Here is a 9,177-nt window from a genome sequence, read left to right on the forward strand (position 1 = left end):
AACGTACATAGTCTATTTCTAATTAGATAAGAGAATCTTGAGGGGTTTTTCTAAAATTCACAGGTCTCTCGAGTAAACTTTAGTAAATTGAGCCATTTTATATGTAAATATATTTACTTCTGTGACTTGCGCTTATAATCCACTTAGAATACAGAGTTTATGGATTTCTAAAACTATATTTACTAATTCTTGCATGCAGGGGTGATTAACTCCACTGCTTCTTTGCAATCAGATTTGACCACCAAGTTCTTGAGCCCCATGCAGCAAAGCACATACCTCCTAGTAAAACTCCCAATTATGCTTGTAGCGCTGTCATATGACCAAAGGAAGCTATAAATCCTCCTAATCACTTGTCTTGAGCACCCTGGAGAAGGCCTTCTCATTACGGGCGAGCAGTATTCGGTTTAAATCGAAATAATCGACTAAATCGATTAATTTCAAAAATTTAGTTCGCTTTTATTTTTTTTAGTTCAATTCGATTTGAAATTTTTAAAAAATCGGTGATTTCAGTTCGATTCGATTTTAGACGTAAAAATTTCAATCAGATCGAACCGAACCGAAATCACCTATACTACGTCGGTTCAATAATTCCCTAATTCCCTATTTCCCTTCCCTTCCCTTCCTTGCCCTAAATCTAAAACAAATTTCTATCTCTCCGTGCGTACCGCCAGTGCTCCTGCTCCATCTCTCATCTTTGTGCTCATCTCTGTGCTCTGCTCCATCTCTCATCTCTGTGCTCTGTTCCATCTCTCATCTCGCTGCGAGATGCTCGCGCCTGTGCCTCCACTCTCCTCTCGATTGGACTGATTCACCATCGGCGTCGGCCGTTGCTCTCTATCGGCTCTCCACGCATCGTCGGGCAGTCGGCAATTTGGTCGTGCTTATTCCACAGCCCTCAGTCCTCTCCAAGTCTCTATGTCGCGCTTCCAGCCATTCACAGTTGAACTTGAGTAAACTGTAAAAGATAAGTAAATATTTGTGATTTGCTATTAATTGTTGAATTTGTGTACTCTTGTTTGTTAAATTTGTGTGCCGTTGATTGTTGAAATTTGAAAATCGATTTAACCGATCGAACCAAATCAAATCAATTTGATTCAGTTATCCCTTTTATTCTGTTTGGTTTATATAAAATATTGCAATTTGATTTTCGATTATTTCGGTTTGATTCAATTTTGAACCGAACCGAGCCAATGCTCGCCCCTACTTCCCATGGGCCAAATTCTCTTTTATCATTCCTTGAGCCATCAATATTCAAATTGATAAAACCTTTCTCTAGAATGGACCATTTTACCTGCATTAACTCTATCATTATCTCACCCCCTTGTAAAAGAACATTTTTCCAGACTTTTTGAAAGTTTTCTATATGTTTTATGATATTAAAGATAGAGTTACTTATCTCGTCTGAATCAAATTGAAAAATGATATGATTTCGCCTTTGCTAGATATAACAAGCTGTCACCCAAAAGCAACGTTCTAGATTATGTCCTCCTTATATCTAGAGTTGTTTCACAAATTACTTTCAAACCAATTTTTCTCGTTATTTACCGATGCAAAAAAATTTATTTTCAGTCTTAATGATAACAGGTTTAACTGTATTGCTTTTGTCATAGTGCAGTCCCATAACGCATGTATCTCACCACAGATTTCAGAAATCGCTGTTGCACTCAAGTGCTTCCTTGCTCATTCCTCATTAGTGAGCAAGCAATTATTCATTGCTAATAATGATCAAAATATAAATATCATTAAAATACATGGATGGGTCAATTAAAAAAAAATTTCTATCGACCCACTTTTTCATTAACTTGTCTAATTTTTTTTTTTTTTTCTAAATGATAGGGAATACTAGTTCATTATATTACATGACCTTTCAGGCTTATTGTATAATTTTACTTATTAGGCATGCAGCTTTGATAGTGCAAAATTACGTACAATGAATATTTTAAACATTGATTTTTCAAGAATTTAGACCCACAGCCACTTGCATTTTATCCAGAATGTGGTTGACTTTAGATCGATGAAATCCTCATCTCTCTTATTAAAGCCAGAATCTCTCTTCTTCCAGTGCTTCTTTAACCATACTCAGTCTTCACCGTGGCCTTCTCAAATCTCCGAACCATCAACACCCGATTCAAATTATTTTTTCTTTTATTTCATAACTTGTAAAGCTCACTCAATTCGATTTAAAATAAAATAAATTAAAATTTAAAATTTTATTATTTATAAAAATTAAATCGAATTAATTTTAGAATAAAATTGATTTATATTAAAATGAACTGATTTAATTTAATTTGATTTGATCGGTTAAATTTTTTAATAAATTTTATTTTTTTTTTATTTTTTAAATTTTAAAATATTTCATTTGATTAAATTTGATCTTCTTATATTATTAAAAATAATATAATATTACTCACTCTTATATGTGGTTTAATTTAATTTAGATGATATTCTTTTATTAAAATTAAATCGAAATTAAATAATTAAAAATTTAAAAATAAAACTGAATTAAATTAAAAATAATAAAAAAATAAATTAAATTAAATTAAATTAAAATTTTAAATTAATTCAGATCTATTGATTTTTTCTATTTCAAGGGATGCTATTCACTTCTATCCTTTTATCTCTTAATCTCGCACATGTTTGAATATCTGTAACCGGTGGCTACAGAGAAGCTCACGGGACGCTATCTTCTGAACCTGAGACCAAGTACGGGCCATAGAAAATATTATCTTCTGAACATGAGAGGTCAATCCAACTCCATTTTCATTAAAAAAAAAAAAAAAGAATAGGCATCACAGTAACAGAGTTATATGAGAGCGAGAAAAATTATGAAAACTCTCAGTCTAACAAAAACAGCCTTAGAGAAGAAGCACACGAGGAGAATGATGCAGCAGAGCTTTAGCCTATTAACAGTCAATAAAAACAAAAATCATTGAATAAGACCGTGTGATCCTGAAATGCAATCGTCACACAGTAAGAGTCCTCTCCTTAATAAAAAGCATAACTATAGTCCCTCTTAATACGTTGGTCCAAAAACAAAACTCTGATTGTCTTAATTTTATTGATTTATTTTTTATATAGGATATTTTTGTTAAATTTGAATCAGACTTAATTCACTCTAAAAACTAGCTCAAGAGGAGGGGTGCCTATAACTCATATAAAGGGCACATTACCCCTTTTCATAACCGATGTGGAATTTAATATACCTCTTACGCTCAGAATTTTTACTGGTGCGTGACATATTTATGGGGCATCCAACATTGAATGGAGAGACTCTGATATTATGTTAAATTTGAGTCAGACCTAATTCACCCCAAAAGCTAGCTCAAGGGGAGAATTGCTTATGTCTCATATAAGGGGCACATTACCCCTTTCCACAACCGATGTGAGATTTAACACACCCCCTCACGTCTATAATTTTTTATTGGCTCAAATTTAATATGGTATCAAAGTCTCTCCATCCGATATTGAGCGCCCCATAAATGTGTCACGCACCAATAAAAAATTATGGGCGTGAGGAGTGTGTTGAATCTCACATCAATTATGAAAAAGGGATAATGTGCCCCTTATACGAGCTACATACACTCTTCCTCTTAAATTAATTTTTGGGTGAGTTAGATCGGATCTAAATTTAACAATTTTATACAAAATCACTATTATATAATATTATAATTTCTCGGGATTGCGGATGATGGCTAACGTAGGCCATAATCATAGCGGTTGAGTTCTTGGAGTTGGCCAAAATTTTATCATCGGTCGTTTTTGAGTTCTTTAACTTTATCATTTATGACGATGATCATAGCGGTTGAGTTCTTGGAGTTGCCAAAATTTTATCATGTCGTTGTTGAGTTCTTTAACTTTATCATTTATGACGATGGTTTCTCGAACTTTATCACTTATGACAATGATTAATAAACAATGATTTAATTTCATAAAAAAAATAATTTAATGTAAAATTGGTTTGTCATTTTTTTTAGCATGCAAGTAATTGCATTTACGATGCGTAAAGGGCAGAGTACAGGAGAGCTATATGATAATTTACCAAAATTTTAAAAGAAAATAAATTAAATTAAAACAAATTAATTGAATTAAACAACACAACACATCAAATTAAATCCATATAGAATTAAGTACCCATCGCTTGACATCGATAAATTAAATATTTTTTATTATCAATCGTGTAATAAATTTGTAATCTAATCTAAGATCAGATTACATTTTTTACTACTTCATATCAAAAGTTGTCTAAGATGAACTTTAAAATGATTATGATAATGATAAGCTAAAAATCTGGACTTCTCTGATTGGCCAATCTATTGATAGAAATGAGATTGAAGGCGAGGATGAAGGAGGCATTCGAGTGGTGTTGATTTGAGGTTGGTCAATCCAACGCTCTCACTCATATCAAGCGGTTCGGTACTTGGGTTTGCAAAATCAAACCCCTGTAGCAACGTAGCTAGAGTTAACTGCAAAACCTGAAGCGCAAAAGACACACCAGGGCACATCCTTCTTCCACTGCCGAAAGGCATAAACTCAAAGTGTTGGCCTCTCACATCGTAATCTTTGTGAGTTGTAAGAAACCGTTCTGGTTGGAACTCAGTGGGGTTGGACCAAACACTTGGGTCGCGATGAATCTTGGAAAGATTAACAAGGAGTCTTGTGCCTGCTGGAATATTGTAGCCAGCTACAACGCAGCCCTCCATTGACTCATGTGGCAAAGAAAGTGGTCCAGCAGGGTATAAACGCAGCGTTTCCTTGATTATGGCTTGAAGGTAAACCAAGTTACTCATATCAGATTCGTGTACTAGTCTTTCCTTACCAACATTTTCGTCTAACTCGTGCTGAGCCTTTTTTAAGACATCTGGGTTGTTGATCAGTAAAGACAGAACCCATGTGAAAGTCACCAACGTTGTGTCCGAGGCTGCCAAGGTCAGACTCTGCAATAAAATAAATACACAAATAAACTATATAAAAGCATACATGAGTTTCCGAAAAGCAATTTAATATTAATCTTTATATTAATTAGTAATGAAAATGAATTTATTAGAAAAAAATGTCAGAAATTGTTTTTAATATTCAAACTAATTACCAGTGTCATGGCTTTGTTGAGGGTATCGGAATCTCGGCCTAGAACCGCTTCTGCATTATCATCGAGAATTTCCAGCATCAGATCCATGAAGTCCTCTTCTCCTTTCTTAAAACCAGAAGCTTTCTTCTCCTTGTGTTCCTTTAGCCACCTTTCAGCGAAAAGATCCAAATGTTTTGCAGTCTTCTTCATGGCTCTCTCATGTCCCCCAATATCCAGCCACCTCAAAAACGGCACCGCATCAGCCACCACAAACCTCCCTGACAAATCAAAGAAGTCCCTCAATGCTACCTTCAATTTTTCATTCTCTTCGCTTTCATTTGTAGTCTCATATCCCACAGATTTCCCAAAAATTATCCTCAATATTACGTTTGAGGTTATGTCTGCAAACCACCTCTTCATCTCCACCAAAACCATGTCTGAATTATTTTTCTTCTTTTCCCATAATCTATACAACTCTTTTAAAGCCGTTCTCACCTCGGATTCTCGTACATGTTTCAGCTTCTCGAGTCGGTGGTTAGAAAGAAGTTCAATTGTGGCTATCTTGCGCATTTGACGCCAATAGTTGCCATATGAGACAAACCCAATCATCGCACCATCGTAGGTCAAAAGGTCGGTGGCTAGAGTCTTTGGACGATTAGCAAAAGCTTTATCGTTGATGGTTAGACACTCCTTTGCAATCTCCCAGTTGCTCACCACTAAAGCTCGATACATTCCCATCTTGATAGTGAAGATAGGACCGTATTTGTCAGCCATGTTGCCCAATACTATGTGGGGCGGTTGCTGCCCTCCTAAGTGGTGGAGGTGGCCAATTAGAGGCCACCCTCCTTCAGCTTCTGGCGCTGCTTTTTTCTTCCCTCTAGTCCTCGAGATTCTTCTTGATATCCAAAAGATCAAGGAGCATATTAAGATCACGAGGGTAGAGATGGCCGTAGCATTTGTGGGGAAGAAGAGAAACTTTTCAATCGCTGCAGGAAACAAGAGAAAATAATCCATTGCCTTCAGGACGGTGGAAGCTTTGAGGACTTGATGGTTAATTAGGCCCTCGAGATCTGTATATAAATGATCAAAGTGCACCGGCACTATAGCATGTTTTATCTGAAATGAGGAAGCTGAGAATTCAACCTTTACGGCAAATGTATTTGTAAATTTTTAAAAAATAAAAAAAACAATATAAAAGAATTCAGCGTTAATAATGGAAAATTCGATTTAACTAAAAAATATTTATATTTTTTACGTGAAATTATTAAATATATGCGAAATGCATCTTGTTTTAAAAAAACGTTTAATATGTCTTATTTATTAATCCCTAATTTTTTATTATTTAAAATTATTATTCATTTTTAATTAGGGGAAAGTAATATTATAATTTAGGTTATTTTATTTTTTTTAATTTAGAAAAAATATATAAATTTATAATGAAAATAGTAAAAAATTATCAAATTAATATACACTTTTTTTTAAAATTTTGTCTTCACTCACAATTTCTTGCTAAATTTTTTTTTTTTTTTTATTAATTATGTATCCGCAATAATTTGCACTCATCATTGATACTCTCATTTCTAAATTCTCTTTAGCTGAGGAAAAGGGCGGAGCTAGAAAATGATTTTTAAGGAATCCAATATATTACATTGGTTCAATTTTAAATTTTAAAATTTTATTAAAATTTAATTAAATTTTATGTTTTGTGTGTTTTTTTTATAAATAAAATTAAAATTTAAAATCAATTTTATGAGATTGATTATAACTAAAATCAATTTCTTTAAATTTTGATAAAATTTAAATGAATTTTACAAAATTTACGTAGATTAAAATATTCCTAACAATTTTTTTAATTATTATTTATTTTATTATTTAATTAATTAAATAATTAAAAATTAATAAATTATTAAAAAATAATAATCACAAAATAAATTATTAAAAATTATTTGAATAAATAATTATTTTTTTAATTTTTATATTATTTATAAATATTAAATAAAAGTAATGAATACTGCTAAATAATTTCCATCTACGTTAAGCTACTAAAAATTTCAGGATTACCAACGAATTTTTTCGTTGGTAATCCTGTAAAAATCCGTTGGTAAACACATTATCAAGGGATTACTGACGGATTACGATTCGTTATTAAAAAACTCGTTGATAAATTTTTACTAATAGTTTTGAAATCCGTTAGTATTACTAACGGATTTACTAACGGAATTTTCGTTAGTAATACTAACGGATTCTAAATTCGTTAGTAAATCCGTTAGTAAATTATCAACGTATTGAAATCTGTTAGTAAATCTATTGAAAATTTAAATATTTTTAAAATAATTATTATTTCAATTAAATAATAATTTTATTATTAATATTATTTTTTATTAATTCAATAAGATTTAAAATTATATTATTATTGTTACTACACTTGTAATTTATGTTCAATATTTATTAGAAATATATAGAAAGTAGAAATAAGAGAAAAGTAGATGAGAGAAAATGATAAAAAAAAAGAAAGAAAAAAGAGAAAAGAAAAAATGATAAAAAAATAAAAATTATGAAAAAGAAGAAAGAATTAGAGTAGAGTAAAAAGATGATAGAAAAATGAGAAAAAAAAAGGAAATGATTAGAAAAGAAAATAATAGAAAAAGTATAGATAAAAAGAAAATGATAGAATAAAATAATATGAGAGGAAATAATATGAATGATAATTATAGAGAAAATTAAGAATAAGAGAAGAAATGGAAGAAAATAATGGAAAGAAAATGGAGAAAGTGAATGGAAAATTATGGAGGAAAATAAAGAAAATAATTGAAGAGGGAAGAGAATGAGATAAAAATAAAAGGATAAGAGATGAGAGGAAAATAATAGGAAAAAAATGAAAAGGAAAAAATTGAGATAAGAAAGTGAAATGAAAGAAAGTAATAGAAAAAGAAAGAAAATGAGAGAAAGGAAAGAAAATGGAAGAAATAAAAATGATAAAATGAATGAATGATAAAAGGAGAAAAGGTGGTGTTATATTTATAAAAGCATATTATTAACGGATTTATTAACGGATTCAAATCCGTTAGTAAATTTTTTTAAAAAAAGTGAGCTTTTTCCCTTCAAAAATTACTAACGGATTTTGAAATCCGTTAATAATACTAACGGATTTCAAATCCGTTAGTATTACTAACGGATTTTCATCCGTTAGTAATTTTCAATACAAATTATTTTATATATTTATAAGTTACCAATAGATTTTGAAATTCATTAGTAATTCTAACAGATTATCAACGGATTTCAAATCTATTGGTAAAATTTTACATAAAATTTTTTATATTAAGATTTATCAATAAATTTTCAAATTTATTAGTAAATCCGTTAAAATTACTAACGAATTTTCATATTCGTTGGTAAATCACAACTTTCTTGTAGCGTTAAATCTTCACTTTTTTGAATTCGTTGAACGAGATAGAAACCCTCTTACACAATAGTACACACAACTATAATTCTCATATTATTTATTTTGATTTTATCAACATGTTATTATTATTATTATTATTATTATTATTATTAAAATTTTTCAATAATAGAAATTGAAAGCAGATCAATTTCAATTATGAAATTAAACTAAATAGAAATTATATAAAATTTAATTATATAATTCAAGTTTTATTAAAATTCATTTGAAATGAATTTTATTTGAAATTCAATTAAATTCCTCATAATTCTAAATATAGAATTGAACCAAACTAATGTTACATTACATCTATCTAAAAAGTAAGGTATAAGCTATCGCTACTGAGTAAGAAAATGTAATAAGGATCAGACATGTAAAAAATATAGAACAGTATGAGAAAGAGAAAATCTGAATACTTTAACACCTGGGTTATTACTAGAAGACTCACTTAAGACGAGTCTCGGTACAAAATTATCGTTATCAACCACAGCCCAACAATATTTTCATCACACCTATGATCGCAAGATTTCCACTTAATAGCTAGTGATATCTGGTATCAAGCAAACGACCACATTACTATTGAATTATTCAAAAATTATCATATTCATCTCTATCTCTTACAGTATAAAGGTAGAAGAATCACAGAGACCAATATACGCTATTCTCTAATACT

General features: G+C 30.6%; 1 protein-coding gene across 1 annotated transcript; it reads right to left on the reverse strand.

The window, feature by feature from the left end:
- Nucleotides 1-4,140: 4,140 nt before the first annotated feature.
- LOC110615080 (cytochrome P450 CYP82D47) lies at nt 4,141-6,173 on the reverse strand. Its single transcript, XM_021756786.2, has 2 exons — nt 5,087-6,173; nt 4,141-4,934 (listed from the first exon to the last, which is right to left on the reverse strand). Exons 1-2 carry the CDS (start codon nt 6,077-6,079, stop codon nt 4,311-4,313), a joined length of 1,617 nt encoding a protein of 538 aa, XP_021612478.1. The 5' UTR covers nt 6,080-6,173; the 3' UTR covers nt 4,141-4,310.
- Nucleotides 6,174-9,177: the final 3,004 nt, after the last annotated feature.

This window comes from Manihot esculenta, chromosome 5, assembly GCF_001659605.2.
Source record: "Manihot esculenta cultivar AM560-2 chromosome 5, M.esculenta_v8, whole genome shotgun sequence".
NCBI classification, from domain to species: domain Eukaryota; kingdom Viridiplantae; phylum Streptophyta; class Magnoliopsida; order Malpighiales; family Euphorbiaceae; genus Manihot; species Manihot esculenta.

Bases quoted from the DNA above. Each gene is read 5' to 3' on its own strand.
- LOC110615080 (XM_021756786.2), bottom strand. From the start codon at position 6,079: ATGGATTATTTTCTCTTGTTTCCTGCAGCGATTGAAAAGTTTCTCTTC. The intron at 4,935-5,086 runs GTAATTAGTTTG...ATTTTATTGCAG, and splicing joins TCAACAAAGCCATGACACTG to AGTCTGACCTTGGCAGCCTC.